At 47.4% G+C, this 17206-nt stretch overlaps 1 protein-coding gene across 1 annotated transcript in view; it reads right to left on the bottom strand.

The window, feature by feature from the left end:
* sema5a (sema domain, seven thrombospondin repeats (type 1 and type 1-like), transmembrane domain (TM) and short cytoplasmic domain, (semaphorin) 5A) overlaps positions 1-17206 on the bottom strand; it is a 378077-nt gene that overhangs the window by 220948 nt on the left and 139923 nt on the right. Inside the window, 1 exon segment of the mRNA XM_084325800.1 lies at positions 1580-1793. Within this exon segment, the coding sequence (XP_084181926.1) occupies positions 1580-1793 (214 nt within the window).

Genomic DNA, 17206 nt, shown 5'->3' with positions numbered 1-17206 from the left:
GTCCTTGAGCAAGGTCACTTAAACCCCTAACTGCTCCCGATGAGCAGGACGGCACCTTGCATGGTCGCCGTGTGTGTCTGTGTGTGAATGGGTCAAATGTGAGGAACAAATAGGTAAAGCGCTTTGATAAAAGCCCTATATAAATGCAGCCATTTACCATTTACCATGTATGTCTTCTACTATTACCATGTACCTGTACCTCCCCTCCCCCTCCCCCATGCTGCTATGATGCCTGAATTTCCCCCAAGGGGATCAATAAAGGAATATCTTATCGTATCTTATCTTATCTACTTTGTGTGCACTGTGGAGTACATTTCAGTGAGCTTCAGTCAACTTGTAAAGACATGGGCTTGTAAAGACAGGCGCTTGTAAAGACGGAGGCTTGTTCCCGTCAGCTTTAGAGTGGTTTGTGTGTTAACCAGCCCGAGCCCAGTATGAGGAGGGGCGAGGACTGTGCTGAGACAGGACTCTACCGACCAACATCATCAACGGTAAGTAAGGACCAGGATTTAAAGGTGCTCTAAGTGATATTTCAAGATATGTGTTGAATAGCTCTACTGTACATTCCGACAGCCATCACTGATATAGTGTTTGGTCAGTAACATGGGTTTAATACTATTTCTAGTAGTCGCGTTCCATCTAATGAGAGAGAACCCTAGATATTTTTTACTACTTTCAAGAAATCTTGCCAAGCCTATTTTGCGGGCAGATAATATTACTTGGTTTCAAGCACATATTTGTTTTTATTTCTTAGTTTTGTCAGACCATTTTGCAGTGTGGAGTTCTCTCTCCCTGGATGGGAACGGGATACCATAAAATGTATTTTGTGTTTACTGCAGAGCAGGAGGGACTGGGAGACCCATGTTACTGGCCAAACACTCTATATCAGTGATGGCTGTCGGAGTGTAACAATGAAATATCACTTACATCACCTTTAAAAATAAACAACAACCCAGAACTATCCTTTAAAGAATATAAGGAGGCAATGGAAATACATGTAACTACAGTATGTTCCTCGTCTTTCTCTATGCTGACCAGTGGTCTGAATTTTATTTCTAAACCATCTGTCTAAAATGTCAATATTCCAGGGATAGCTCAGGTTTTAAAGAGGTTTTTTGTTGAGATGTATCACAAATTTTGTAATTTCAGTAAAAAATAACAAATACTAACAATATCTGCTTCCAGTACCTCAAAAACCACTACACTGGTCCAAGTGGCTTTTCAGATTACTTTTCCCAACAAAATAAAACAACTTTTAAGAATCCCTCTCATTAAGAAACATTAAAGGAAGACGGCAACATTATGGGAAATACGCTTACTGTCTTCTCCAGAGTCAAATAAGAAGATAGATACCAATTTCTATCGTCAATTTCCTCTTTTAAGCCTATCTTAAAAATCAGGGAGAGGTGTTTTTTGGCCAAACAGCTAGGCTAGCTGGTCTGTATCCGCTTCCATTCATTTGTAAGCACGTTTTCCCATAACATTGACACGTTCTTTTAATAAAACCCTCCTGAGCCGAGTGGCCTATGCTGCACAACAGCCAAACCGTGACCCCCTGACCCCTTGGTGCGCAGTATACCATTGAGCCACTTGGAGTTGTACTGGGCCGTGCGGAGCGGCGGCAGCCCCCCCAGGCTGCGGTAGATGGCCGGGTCTCTGCCGGAGAAGTCCATGGCCGTGGCGGCGTACAGCTCCCCGCTGGACGTGATGAGGGCCGTGGAGTTGTGGAGCGGGTTGTAGGGGCAGCGGGCCATGCCACTGATCTGATCATGGATCTCTGTCAGGTTGGTCAGCTGAGAGGGAGGGAGAGGGAGAGAGGGAAGGGGGGAGGGAGGGAGGGAGGGATGGACAGAGGGAGATAGAGAGGGGAGAGGGAAGGAGGGGAGGGAGAGAGGGAGGGAGAGATATAGAGGGAAAAGAGGGAGGGAGGGAGAAATAGATATAGAGGAAGGGACGGAAGGAGAGACACATGGAGGGACAGAGGGTGGGAGGGAAGGAAGGAGGGAGAGAGAGAGGGAGATGGATTTTAGGAGGGGGAGGAAAGAGAGAGAGATATAGAGGAAGGGATGGAGGGAGGGAGGGATGGACAGAGGGACAGAGTGAGGGAGGGAGAGAGATAAACAGAGGGAGGAAGATGGATGGAGGGAATTGGAGAGAGAGAAAAAAGAGACAATAAAAAGAGAAGAATTAACATTCACAGTTTTCTTTTTGTCTTGTACAGTCAGGTCAATAGATATTTCCACAAGATGTGCTTTAAGTGCATACGTTCAACTTTACTTTGAGGGTATTTACATCCAAATCAGGTGACCGTTGTAGGAATTACAACAATTTACAGTATATATGAGCCTCCTCCTTTTTAAGGGACCAAAAGTATTTTGACAATTGGCTGCTCAGCAGTTCCATGGCCAGGTGTGTGTTATTTAAGGCATGTTATGCAATGGTCAAGTCAAATTGAGCATTTCACTTGCTGAAGACAAAACTGAAGGGAAAATGCCCCAAGAACAAGCAGGAACTGAAGACAGTTGCAGTAGAGGCCTGGCAGAGCATCACCAGGGACTTCAGGCTGTAAGTATTAAAGGTGACCATCTTATTTATGGTTTGTTAGTTTGTCCAATTACTTTGGGTTAGAAACGGTTGTAATTCCTACACCGTTCACCTGATTTTGATGTAAATACCCTCAAATTAAAGCTGAAAGTCGGCACATCTTGAATAATTTCAAGTCCATTGTGGTGGTGTATAATAATTAATAATAATAATTTACTGGATTTATATAGCGCCTTTCAGGAGACCCAATGAGCTTAACAGTGTGGGGCAGCTAAGGGAAAGGAGATCAGAGGAACAAAGTAACAACAAAGTAAAAAAGGTACCGGAGGGCAAGGGAGTGAAGGGATTTGTAGGTGATGAGGAGGATCTTAAAATTGATGCAGGACTTGACTGGAAGCCAGTGGGGGTGGATGAGGGTGGGGGTGATGTGGTGCCAGGACTTGGTGGGGGTGAGAACCCTAGCAGCAGAATTCTGTAGCAGCAGCAGCCTGTTCAGGGCATTGCTGGGTAGCCCTGCAATAATTTAGTTTGCGTAGTCCAGACGGGAGGTGACGAAGGAGTGTATGAGTGTCTCTGCTACGGAGTAAGGGAGAGATGGCCGGAGTCTGGATATGTTCCTGAGGTGGAAAAATATCCAGTATGTTTTGTCTTACATTTTTTGATGGCATGTTATTCTTCTAGGAGAGGGGTTTTGAAGTATTTGGGCTTCCTACCCTTCCTACACATGTGATGCACATTTCTCTCTTGTTCCACACTTACAATGGTCTTATTTCATACATAATAAAATAAATAAATAAATAAATAAATAAATAAATAAATAAATAAATAAATAAATAAATAAATAAATAAATAAATAAATAAATAAATAAATAAATAAATAAATAAATAAATAAATAAATAAATAAATAAATAAATAAATAAATAAATAAATAAATAAATAAATAAATAAATAAATAAATAAATAAATAAATAAATAAATAAATAAATAAAACAAGGAAGAGAGTAAGGAATAGTGGTAAGGAAGGAGTTATGGGGGGGGGGGGGGGGTTACATGACTACGGCTGCATTCACACTGCAAGCCTTAGTGATCAATTCTGATGTATTGCTCAGATTAGATTTTCTTGTTTGGCTGTTTTTTTGGCACATTTAAAAAAAATTACCATTATCAGATTCCAGTGTGAACTGGTCACGCTCCTGAACTGACCCGCATGTTCACATGAACATTAACAAAAATGGATGTAAGAAATTGCGACAAATGTCAATCTAGAGTGACGTACAAAAGTTGCCAAAAAAGTCAGACCTAGGGTGACCAAATCCGTATGATCCAAATGCAGGGACAACATGTCGATTTTGCGGGACATTTGTTGAAATTTCAGGACAGTAATGAATACATATGCAAGAATCATGTCTATTGTAATGTGATACTGAAGTGCATACATTGTCTACACTGCTTCCTTGATTCTAAACCTGTCCAGAACATGCTACAAAGTTTAAATGTTTCATTCAATGATAATCTGACAAAATGTTACAATTATTAAAATGATAATACTTTTAATACTTGTTTTAAAATCATATATACATTTGATTTTCTTTTTTAATTATTAACATGTTAAATGTAAATATATCACAGGTTGAATATAATAACATGAGTATAGCATGATTAGGCCTACAAAGAGTGTTATCCTGCATAAGTGAAATACATACAAATTAAAACAGCAGTGAACAATAGGAAACAACTATTTAAAAAATTGCCTATGGGGAACAGTAGGCTAAATGGCTGTAACTAGAAATGCGCTTCGCATTGTGCCTCCGAAGGTTTCAGCACCATGGAGAGCACCATAGTGCACGTACAGGTAGTTAGTGCTTGAGGAATCTATATTATTACTGGACCGTGCAGCTTCAATTAGAGCCTTCTGACCAATATTATAAAAATATTGACATGTTGGAGAGAAATTCGCTTTGACTTGGATCTCACTCTTCAGTTACCTCAATGACAGCCTCGCCTGCATGATGCGCGCAGTTGTGAATGATGTGGGCAAGACAGTTTGCCTTCACAATGCTGTCGTGGTCGTAGTGAAGCTTTTTGTACACAGATTTGTGTTTTCCATAGTTAACACTATTATCCGCCGCATATGCAGAAGCCCAGACCATTTTGACGAAGCCTGCTCGTGCTCGTGATCTGGCTGTGGATTGGCGAGTGGGAAGAGTTTGGTCGTCCCGTGATTAGACGCATCAGATGCCAAGGTGCTATGCGCTCGCGCTGGTTAGACTAGGCTATGTAACGTACAGTATTTGCGGTGCATTAGTGCATGGTTGGAGATTAATGAGAGGACAAAAACAATAATTGTTGTGAAGGGCCAGATTAAAGCTGAGAATCTACATTTATTGTTTTATATACCTTGTATATTATTTATATATACACTGTAACTGAGGGGTACAATTCCCTGACTGTATTGAATAAGTATGGTATCATTAAACCACTACTGAGTTATGTACATTACTACTGGCCATACAGTACACATGTATATGAGATGAACACCCACACAATAACACGGCTTAACAAGGAAAGTACTGTTTGTAATATTTATTAGAAGAGCACCAAGATTATCTTACATTTATTAAGAATTAGAGTTGCGCTTGTAAGGCGAAGAATGTGCATGAATAGGTCAAGAGCGTAAGTCCATGAGCATATTACGAAGGGGATAATTAATACCACCTGTAGCATAAGAATTATATAAGGTACACTCGTAGGTCAGCTGGAGATACAAGGGGGGTTCCCTCCGGTTGTAAGCCAGCAGGGGAGAGGATTTGTCGGTAGCAAAAGTCTGGATCAACGAGGAATAAGGAGACTCCAGGTACAGGAGTCGGTGCAATAATCCCTTGATCCGTAGACAAAGCAACAGCTATTCTCCGGTATGCACTGCCGCATGGATGAAAGCTAGCCAGCCTCAGAGTCCTAGAGGCGGGCTCGACGGTGCTCCTCACAGGGTAAATCCCACACGGTAGTGGGGTAGACGATTCTCTGCTCCAGCAGCCACAGGACCAAAGCAATATAATCCAGCCGAAAAGGGCTCTGTAGTCGTCGGTGTAGGTTATCCAGTGTACATATCCACACGGTTCTCGTCTAGGGCTCCTCGGATGACGGCACAAGGTTAGGCCGCCCAGCCTGGATAAGCACACTAGCTCGGTACGATGAAACGTTGGTAATGCTGGTCACTGTAGAACGGTAGCTGCACGATACACTATACATAATAGACTATTACTTAATAATAGAATAGGTCGAACTCGACGATACAGCGTTAAACTCTGACACTTCAGCTATCAATTCGCACGCGGTCTCAAGGCTCTATTTTGGGGCAAAACGGGCCCACTTCACAGCACGTTGTATCGTGGTGAAGGCTTCAACTTATTGGGGTAACACGTTTCTAGGTTAACTAACTGCTGTATCCACCTGCAACGTATTTATACGTAAGGTGAATAATCTAGTACCAGCCTTATTTCTGTCTCGTATTACTGCGCAAACCTGGGCATGTTGAGACATGTCTTAGCGGTGACTTTGAACTAGACATTGGGGGTATGGCCGTGGCGCCTAGGGGGTCGCTGTCCAATAGGAGAACGAATATTATGGTATGGCCTGTACTAGGTAAAGGGATATTCCGTGTATATGTACAAAGAATATACAAGGGATATCAGACGATATACAAATACTATATCTCAAGTAATAAATATATATATTTGGTTTAATCTGACCCTTTGTAACAGCCGCCTCCTAATTAGTCCGCACCTAATTAGATAAGCAGAGACAGATTAACCGCACTGTCCACTACTCAATGTCTGTTGTGAGGAGTAGGGCAATTCACAAAGTCAGGGGGTCATGGTCGTCATTAAGAGAGTCGGGGAGCCTTGGCAACTCTATCAGCCTCGCCACGGGTCGGGTGTATGTCCGCCCCTGGACGAGCACTTCTGCCGCTCTGACCTTTCCGTCGGCACCAGTGATCACTTTGCTTACGCGGCCGGCCGGCCACATAGCTCGGGGTAGTGACTGGTCGATAATCATGACGACTGTGCCCTCCGTCAAATTGTCTCTTTCTTTTACCCATTTCTGGCGGGTCTGTAGAGACGGTAGATAGTGGAGGAGGAAACTGTTCCAAAACTTGTCAGCCAATACTTGACTGTACCTCCACATTCTTCGGCCGTTCGCTTCTTCAGGTCTGTACACTGTCTGTGGGAGCGCGGGGTCCAGCCGCCCCATCAAGAGAGTGTTGGGGGTGACTGGGTCGACATCTGCTACATCACTTGAGACGTAACCGAGGGGCTTTGAGTTCAATACTCCCTCGATCTCCGTGAGGACTGTCGTGAGGACTTCTTCCGCCACGGTCTGGGCCCCAAGCACGGCGTACAGGGCTGTCTTTATTGAACGTACTTCTCGTTCCCAAGTTCCCCCGAAGTGAGGTGCATTCGGGGGGTTAAACTGGAAATCAATCTGAGAGGGAGCGAGGTGGGTCTTAAGTTCTGGGCCTTGGAAGCTCTCTCTCAGCTCTCTTTCTCCGCCTTTGAAGTTTGTCCCGTGATCAGACAATAATATAGACGGTTTTCCTTTCCGCGCTGTGAATCTCCGGAAGGCCATAAGGAATGAGTCCGTACTCATGGTTGGAAGGAGTTCTATGTGTATCGCTCGGGTGGTCATGCATTTGAATACAATACCCCACCGCTTCTCCGTCCCTCTTCCTTTCTTCACATACAGCGGGCCAAAATAGTCCATACCGGTGGAGTGAAAGGGCTTGTCGCCGAGTCGGAGGCGACAGGGGGGTAGGTCAGCCATCCTGGGTATACTGGGCTGTGCTCGCCACTTGCGACAGTCTAGACAGGTCCGCTGGAAGCGTCGTACTGCTTCTCTTCCTTGCAGTATCCAATAGCGACGTCTGATCTCAGCGAATACTCTCTCTGCCCCGGCGTGGTGCACGTCCTCGTCGTATTTCTTTATGATGAGCTCTGTGACCTTGTGTCGGCTGTTTAGGACTATCGGGAACTTGACGTCATCCGTTAAGTCTGGGGCCCTTCTCAGACGACCACCCACTCTGATGAGATTATGGGCGTCGCTCTCAGGGGCCAAGTGGAGCAGTTTGCTGTCTGACGGGACTGGCTTTGATCCCTGCAGACAGTCTAGCTCGTCGGGGAACGAGTCTCTTTGGGCTCGCTGTAGCAGAAGGAGTTCTGCTTCTTTGTAGTTAGCTGCATTAATGTCAGTAGTGGAGGGAGCCTCAGGGTGGTGCCACAGGAATGTCTTTAACTGCGCACTCTCAAGGGTGGGGCAGTCGTCTATGTTGGGATCTGTGGGGACTGGTGTGTGTGTCAACCCACAGAACATAGATTTCTTCATCTCTGCCTCCTCTTTACTAGCCTCCCGTGGGGTGGGTGTAGGCCACTCTTCTTCCGGGAGCTTGAGGAACTCGGGACCGTCACTATAGAGATTGTGACGTGTGAGGTCATCCAGGGACATTCCCTGTGTGATGACGTCTGCTGGGTTCTGTTTTGTGTCCACATACCTCCAGCATGCTGCTTCTGTTAAATCTTGGATCTCTGTGATTCTGACTCCCACGAAGACCTTGTATCTACACGAATCGGACTGGATCCATGTGAGTACGGTCATGGAGTCTGACCACAGGATTGTTCTTTTCACCGGGATGGTGAGTTCACGTTGGATTAACGTGGCGAGTTGCGCTCCTACTAGGGCTGCGCAGAGCTCTAGACGCGGGATCGATTGTTGCTTGTGGGGGGCTATTCTTGAGCGAGCCAGGATGAAGGCAGTATGTATTTCTCCTCCCTCCTCTCGGGCCCGCAAGTAGGCCACCGAACCGTAGGCTACTTCGGAGGCGTCGCTGAAGACGTGCAGGTCCATCTGACACGTCTCCAGCCGCACTGTGGGTGGGAAGTAGCTGCGGCGTATGTTGACACCTGGGAGCGAGCTGAGTTCTGTCTCCCACTCTCTCCATGTGGAGGCAAGGTGGTCGGGTATGGGGTCGTCCCAGCCCTGGTCCTTGTCCCATAGCGCTCGTACAATCATCTTTGCCCTGGTGGTGTAAGGTAGAATACATCCCAACGGGTCATATTGTCTGGCGAGTGTTCTGTATACACTCCGTCTTGTGGTCGGTAGTGAAATCGACCTTCCCTGCTCCTTGGTCAGGGGTGTGTGTCTATACAGGGTATCTGCAGGTTTAGCCCAGTCAGATTTAAGGCTTTTTAAGACTTTTTAATGCCACTCAGAATTAAATTTAATACCAATTTCACGATAACAAAATGGCAAAAATCATGGGTACTCTCAGTACACTCATTCAAGGGTACTACGACTATGCCTGCACCTCATGGTACCAAAGCACCTCAAAGGCACTAAAAACAAGATTACAAACATCACAAAACAAACTGGTCAGACTACTGCTTAACCTCACTCCTAAAACCCACTTTACCCCTGCCCACATTCAAAACCGCTCTTAAAGAGCACCTACGGGGGGTGCTCCAGTAGCACACCATGTTACCGCGCTGCGTCGCGGGACTCCGTGCTGCGTCACGGATCTGGTTGACTCCGAGTTCGATTCCCGGACTCGCCGTCATTTGCCGAATGTCTCCCCCTGCTCTCTCTCCCGTTTCACCCTACAACTGTCGGTCATGCTTGACCAGAATAGCGATAAACGCTAAAAAATAAAGTAAAAAAAAAAAAAAGAGCACCTACGGGAGGCTGCAATTCGAAACTGGCCACCGTAAATGTCCAACCCCCCCCCCCTCCTCCTAATGTACAGTCTCATCCCCATCATATATATATAATATGTTCTGTTATGATCTCTGGGTAACAGAACAGTACTATGTCATGTATGTTTTTACTGTATTTATTTCTGTATATTTTATTTCATTTTTATTCTATTTTACTCTACTCTTATCCTAGGCAACTTGATTGATTTGTGTTATTATTCTAATTCGTGACCTGTCCTGTCTAAATGTTTAAATGTTGAGCGATTTGCAGTGTCAAATTTCCCACGGGATAATAAAAGTATTTCTATTCTATCTATTCTATGTTGTGTATGTCAATATGAATTGAAAATGGGGGACCCTGATGTAAACAAGACAAACGTCTTTCTCTGGTCTGCATCCCCTTATTATTGTGTGTATTGAGCTGTACTGTATTGTACACATTCTGCAATCTGTTAAATAAAGTTTTCATTCATCCAGTTGTTTTGTTTTTGTGGTTTGGTTGAATGAATACTTTATTTAACAGATTTCAGAATGGGTACAATACAGTACAGCTCAATACACACAATAATAAGGGGATGCAGACCAGAGAAAGACGTTTGTCTTGTTTACATCAGGGTCCCCCATTTTCAATTCATAGTGACATTTATGACATGCACAACATACATGACATTTATGGCATAGGGATATACATGACATACAGGTATATATTACCGTTACATTTGTGACATACATGATATGCAAATATACAGTACTGTTACGCATAGATCCTAACAGAGTCAGGGAACATCGCTTGAAACACCTCTCCTAGTCCCTCATTTCCATTGTAGGACTGATGCTTTGCGACCGTATTTAGAACCCACAGTACCTCAGCTTCAAGGGTTGGCGTGGAGCCGAACGTTACCCGGACAGGTGCAGATGTAATTGGTGGTAGACCTACCTGTCCCTGAGCAGTTGATGTGGACGGCGTCGAAAAGAAATTTGATATTGAAGTTGTCTGCAGGCGGGTTTTTGCAGATGTAACATGCTTAGCGCTGTGCATGTGTGACTCGACTGCTTTTATTCCCATCGTTCCCAGTTTAAAATCCTTTTTGCGGAGTTTGCAGCGGGCCTCGTACTTTCACTGGGACCAACCACGGTGCAAACAGAGGGTTTTCGAGCCAGTTCTCATTAAATTTGCACTTTCCCATGTTAAATTAACGAGTGCAAATAAATACAAATCAATTAAACGAAACTAAACGTCAGCGTTATCGCTACGGCTTGAATAACTTGTTACCTATGCTCCGGTGTTCTGAAATAGCTCCCGACGGCGACACACATTAAGGACCATAAATTGGTTCCGCCCCACTGCGTACCGTTTGCGTGAAAGAGAAAAAAAAGCCTGACTTTATCTCCCGTTAATAATAGTTAACCCCCAGATTTCACAATGAAACATAAGATGACATGGCATGTTTTTAAGACCTCCGAAAGTCGGATTTAAGACATTTTAAGACAAATTAAGGCCTTAATAGTTGATAGTTGAATTTAAGACTTTTTAAGACTTTTTAAGGTCCCGCGGACAACCTGCTATAATGGAGCGAGTCTGTTTTGAAACGCCAGACCAGTCCCAATGTCATTTCTTGGGCTTCACCTGGGATGGTCGCCATCCAGGTCTCGCTGCTTGCTGCCTTGTCCTCTGGGGAGAGGCTGCGCAATACTTGAGGGTCGCTGCTGGCCCACTGCCGGAGATCAAAGCCGCCTTTGATCAGGGAGGCGCGGAGCTTGAGTAGGAGGGCCTCGGCCTCTTCTGGCGTCGAGACGCTTTGCAGACAGTTGTCCACGTAGAAACTCTTTTCTACACTTTGTCGGACCTCCTCATCAGCTGCTGGGTCCTCTGCGACATGTTTTTGCAGTGCGAACGTAGCACAGCATGGGCTGCATGTGGTTCCGAAAGGGAGGACTTCCCATTGATAGATGGATGATTGCTCATCCCCGATCCTCTCTCTCCATAAGAACCGCAGCAGGGGCTTGTCCTCTTCCACTAGTCGCACCTGCAGGAACATCCCTTTGATGTCGCCGCTGATGGCCACCTTGTTCTGGCGGAAACGTAGCAACACGCCTAGTAGAGAGGGGCCGAGTGTTGGGCCGGGCAAGAGCTCTTTATTCAGATTTTGGGATCCGATCTGGTAGCTGCAGTTAAACACAATACGATCCTTGCCGTTGTGGTGGACCTTGTGGTGGGGCACGTACCATGATTCGGTCGTCTGATCGGCCTCTTTAATGTCAATTCTCTTTATGTGTCCCGCTGTGATTAGCTTGTCAATCTCAGCGCGGTACACAGTAGCTTGAGCGGGGTCTCTGGCTAGGCGCCGCTCTGTGTTCAGTAGATACCGCTCCGTCGCTTCTTTTGGGGCATGGAAGGTAGGCATACCCTCTCGCCTCAGGAGTGGAGTTGCGTATCTCATCACTCCGTTGACTTTGACTCTCTTTGTCCCCTGCTCGAGGAGGGCTATGGCGTAAATGTCTTCCTTGGAACGAATGTGTTTCTTTTCGTTCTTAAAGGGCATTGTCTCTAGTGTCCATAGCCTCTCGACGTGCTGTAAGAGGGCGGTGTCTTCTTCTGTCACTCTGGAGTGGAGGCAGCGAGTGGCTGCTGTTCGGTTGGGAGACCTGGAGAGGGGGCCTTGTAGTGTCCATCCTAGGCGGGTCTCGACTGCTGCTGGACAGCCTCTGGGCCCAGTGTGGACCCGGTCCATCGGGACGATGAGGTGTGCGTGGTCGGATCCTATGAGCAGGGTCGGGGTGGCGCCGTCTATGAGCGGTATAGGTAGTTGACGCAGGTGCACGTATTTGTCCATCAGCTTGGCGATGGGGTAGGTGTACCGCGACAGGCCTATGTCTTGGCTGGTGAAAGCGTTAGTGATCCTATACCGTCTCTCTGGCTGCCCGCTTGCTGCGATAGTGAAGGAGACGTTCTCACCCTTGATCGTCTTCAGGTCTCTTCTTATAGTCCGAATCGTCATCGTTTCTTCGCTCCCCCGCAGCCCTAGCTGGGCCGCAGCGGATGCGAGGAGGAGGGTATTTTCTGACCCGTCGTCAAGGACGGCGTAGGTGTCCATGACCTTGTCCTCGTAGCTCAATGTTACGCGGACCACCTTCAAGAGCACCCGGGCGCCCCCGCTGCTGGCGGGGTCAATGTACATAACGCTTGCTTTGGTGCTGCTTGAGGGTGCGGGTTTTCTTCTGTTACTGTCATGTAAAACGTCCAAGTGGGCTCCGTCACACCGACTACACCTCTTCTTTAAGCGGCACTCGGCTGCCATGTGACTGCGCGCACAGCGGTAACAGCGGCGGTTGGACTTTATCCATTGACTCACCTCGTCGGCGGTCATCTTCTTGAACGTGTCACAGTGTGACAGCCAGTGTTCTTTCTCGCAGTACTGGCATACAATCTTCCACTTCTCTTTCGTCGAGGGGGTGCTGTGGTTCTTGTTACGTGGTACTGATTCGGCTTGGTGCATGACGGTCACCAGCCTGCGGTTATCGTTTGATCTCCTAGGTCCCTCTCTGGAGCTTGGTACACTCCGCACGAACGTATCCAGTCGTAGGCTGCTGACTTCTCTCGCCAGGAAGTCGGCTAGGTCTAGGAGGGATGGCTCGGGACCGTTGGGATCACGGTGGTCTCTTTGCCGCCTGAAGCGCTCTTGTCGGGCGGGCGGAAGCTTCTCTAATATTCTTTCAACATTAGAGTTTGCGTACAGTTCGTGCCTACCCTTTTCCTTTTGTGCCCCCAGCATCCCTACCAGGGATTGTACCTTGATAGAGAGGTCATCCAATGAGCGATTGTCTGTGGCTGGGGGTAGACGGTCAATATTCCTTATCTCTTGTATTACGTAGTCCCATATGCGTCCATAATGTTGGTCGAGGGCTACTAGAGCCGCGGTGTATGGGGTACTTGAGTTGGAATATGCCAGCGCTATATTATGCGCTCTGGGCACCTTCAGGTGCTTGAGTAGGATAGCATACTTGTACGTTTCATCGGGGACATCGGACATCATTGTCTCTAAGCACATTCGTAGCTCTGTGTACTGTGCTCTGTCCTCGTGTGTGAAATCCGGGAACGTCGGTGTGCCAAGGTACGATGCCATGGATGGCTGGCACATCGGTGAGCGTTGGGGGAGATGCCTCCTAGGCGAGTCTCCCCTTCCGTGTCGTTGTGGGCTGGTACCTGGTGGGTACCAAGGCCCGGGTACCCAGGTGCTGTTCCTCGGGGCTGGTCGCGCGTCAAACTCACCCTTGAGTTGAGTCGGGGGTCTGTAGCGCAGGGCCTCGGGGGTAAAGTCTGGGCTGTACTGGACCTCCTGGTCCTGTGGAGTACGATGCTGCTGGTGGGCTTGACCTTCCTCCTCTTCCTCTTCTTCTTCCTCTGCTAGGTCTTCTAGATCCTGTAATCTTCTATTTAGTCTCTCGGCGGCATAGGCCGGTTCTTCCCTGTTGCTAGGTCTTGCATGGACCGGTCGGGGAGGGGGTTCGGAGACGTGTATAGGCTCTTTCTGTTGGCCGGGCTCCGGGTCGCTTAATCGGGTAGGGGAGGGTGCCCTAGACCCTTGTCTTGACGAGGCCCTGGAGCTCCGTGCGGAGGGAGGGGGGGTCGCCCTGGCAATCAGTTGCTCCATTATCTGCGCTTGTAATCGGTCGCGCTCGGCTTCGCGCTTGATGTGAGCGAGGTCACGCTCTGCTTCGCGCTGGGCTTGGGCTGCGTCGCGCTGTGCATTGGCGGCTTCGCGCTGTGCATCGGCGGCGGCGCGCTGGGCTTCGGCGCGGTCTCTTTCAATATTCTCTTCCGTCTGGAGGCGTCTGGTCTCCAGGCGTATGCGGTCGTCTTCACTCCTTTGCTGCGCCTGGAAGCGCTCTCGCTGGGTCGCAGAGTGTTCGCGTTCACTAAGGGCTTGCGCTTGGAGCTGCGCGTGGAAGCGTTCTCTTTGGTCTGCAGATTGTTCGCGCTCACTCAGTTGTTGAGCCTGCAGGCGGTCTCTTTCCATGGTAGAGTGTTCGCGCTCACTTTGGTGTTGCGCTCGGAGGCGCTCTTGTTCCATGGAAGAATGTTCGCGCTCGCTAAGCGTCTGTGCTTGGAGTCGATCGCGTTCAGTGGAGGCTGCCAGGGTGGCGATAAATGCCTGCGCCAGCATCTTGTCCGCCTCGCTGGGGGAAGACACTGATGGAGGTGATCGGCTTCTGGCAGTGCTCGTTGGAGATCCGTTCTCCTGTCGCGCTCCGAGGAGGTCCATCTCCTGGGTGCGCGTCTCTTCTGGTAGTGGGTCGGGTTCCGTCCCTGGAGCGCTTTCTTTATCCTGGAGCTCTCCGGGGACTATCCTGTTGACGTTGTCGGGGGGTAAAGTCATGTCATGTCCCTCCTGGTCCCCCCTGTGAGCTTGGTCAGTTACGTTAGAACCCACTAGGGTCTCTACTGGCAGGGTCGCCTGGTCGGTAGGGTTTGACATACTTTTACTATCCGCTTTTTCCGCGTTTAACGTCTGTATAAAGCTAGGTAGTAGACTGGCAGGGTAGTCCTCTAGGTAAGGAGGTGGCTGCCGTCTGCGCTGCGGGCGATCTAGCTTAGGAGAACCGTTTGTGGAGTGTTCATCGCTGGCCATGTCAATATTAATATTATATTAATATTACGCTAATTACCCTCCGGCTCGAAGGACCAATTGTAACTGAGGGGTACAATTCCCTGACTGTATTGAATAAGTATGGTATCATTAAACCACTACTGAGTTATGTACATTACTACTGGCCATACAGTACACATGTATATGAGATGAACACCCACACAATAACACGGCTTAACAAGGAAAGTACTGTTTGTAATATTTATTAGAAGAGCACCAAGATTATCTTACATTTATTAAGAATTAGAGTTGCGCTTGTAAGGCGAAGAATGTGCATGAATAGGTCAAGAGCGTAAGTCCATGAGCATATTACGAAGGGGATAATTAATACCACCTGTAGCATAAGAATTATATAAGGTACACTCGTAGGTCAGCTGGAGATACTAGGGGGGTTGTTGTAAGCCAGCAGGGGAGAGGATTTGTCGGTAGCAAAAGTCTGGATCAACGAGGAATAAGGAGACTCCAGGTACAGGAGACGGTGCAATAATCCCTTGATCCGTAGACAAAGCAACAGCTATTCTCCGGTATGCACTGCCGCATGGATGAAAGCTAGCCAGCCTCAGAGTCCTAGAGGCGGGCTCGACGGTGCTCCTCACAGGGTAAATCCCACACGGTAGTGGGGTAGACGATTCTCTGCTCCAGCAGCCACAGGCAATATAATCCAGCCGAAAAGGGCTCTGTAGTCGTCGGTGTAGGTTATCCAGTGTACATATCCACACGGTTCTCGTCTAGGGCTCCTCGGATGACGGCACAAGGTTAGGCCGCCCAGCCTGGATAAGCACACTAGCTCGGTACGATGAAACGTTGGTAATGCTGGTCACTGTAGAACGGTAGCTGCACGATACACTATACATAATAGACTATTACTTAATAATAGAATAGGTCGAACTCGACGATACAGCGTTAAACTCTGACACTTCAGCTATCAATTCGCATGCAGTCTCAAGGCTCTATTTCGGGGCAAAACGGGCCCACTTAACAGCACGTTGTATCGTGGTGAATGCTTCAACTTATTGGGGTAACACGTTTCTAGGTTAACTAACTGCTGTATCCACCTGCAACGTATTTATACGTAAGGTGAATAATCTAGTACCAGCCTTATTTCTGTCTCGTATTACTGCGCAAACCTGGGCATGTTGAGACATGTCTTAGCGGTGACTTTGAATTAGACATTGGGGGTATGGCCGTGGCGCCTAGGGGGTCGCTGTCCAATAGGAGAACGAATATTATGGTCTGGCCTGTACTAGGTAAAGGGATATTCCGTGTATATGTACAAAGAATATACAAGGGATATCAGACGATATACAAATACTATACAATATATCTCAAGTAATAAATATATATATTCGGTTTAATCTGACCCTTTGTAACAACGGTATATCCCTTTAAGCCTGCGTTTGAATCATAGTAATATTCGCTTTCCTTATTGGATAACGCCATCGGCGCCAGACCGCAAGCCCCCAAAGTCAGGTTCAAAGGCGAGTCCGGGCAATGTCGCAACATGCCCGGAGACAGCGCATTGATTCGAGACGAGAACTGAGGTTCGGCACTAGATAGCCACTTAAGTATATATACGGCGGCAGGTGCGAACAGTAGCTGTTCGTGCAGCAAGTTCAACGTTCATCGAGTTCGGTAAAACAGTGAAGTGAGAAGCAGTGCGTCTAACAGAGCGTTGAGAACCACGTGCGAAGTGAATAGTAAAAGTGTCAGATTTAATGCAGTAACGTCAAGTTCGACTTAGCTTAATGTGAAGTAAAGAGCCGTTAATTATTGTGTATCGTGCCAACAGCAGTTCGTTCGTGTGTAGCATTACCCAGCAGTTCGTTCGTTTAGCTAGTGGACCTTAGCCAGTGCGCGTGGACTAAATACATTGGTACCAGCACACGAGGAGGCCTAGTCGGAGAACCTACTGGACATGTGCACAGGAGAACCGAGGGCGGCGATTGCAGAACCAGTATTGGTTGGATTATATTGATTGTGGAACGTACTACCTGGAGAAGAGCATCGTTAATCTCCACTGTCGTTTGGATTTAACATCGTGAGGATCTACATTCGGGCTGGCCTCATGGACCGAGGCTAGCTGGCTATCATCATTGCTATTGGGCAATTGGATTACAGTTATTGCTTTTGATGCTGAGCTTTGGATTACAAGGACTGGCTTCTGTACGTGAATCCCCTTCTTCTTCAATTGATCAGACTGAGTATCCGAACATTCCTCTCTCCTCCAGAACTTACAACTCTGGGAGGAACCCCATTGTCTCCAGCGGTAC

The sequence above is a fragment of the Notolepis coatsorum genome (genome assembly GCF_963971535.1).
Source record: "Notolepis coatsorum genome assembly, chromosome: 12".
Taxonomy (NCBI): Eukaryota; Metazoa; Chordata; class Actinopteri; order Aulopiformes; family Paralepididae; genus Notolepis; species Notolepis coatsorum.
Note: the sequence above shows the minus strand (reverse complement) of the source record. Positions and strands in the feature narration are given on the sequence as shown.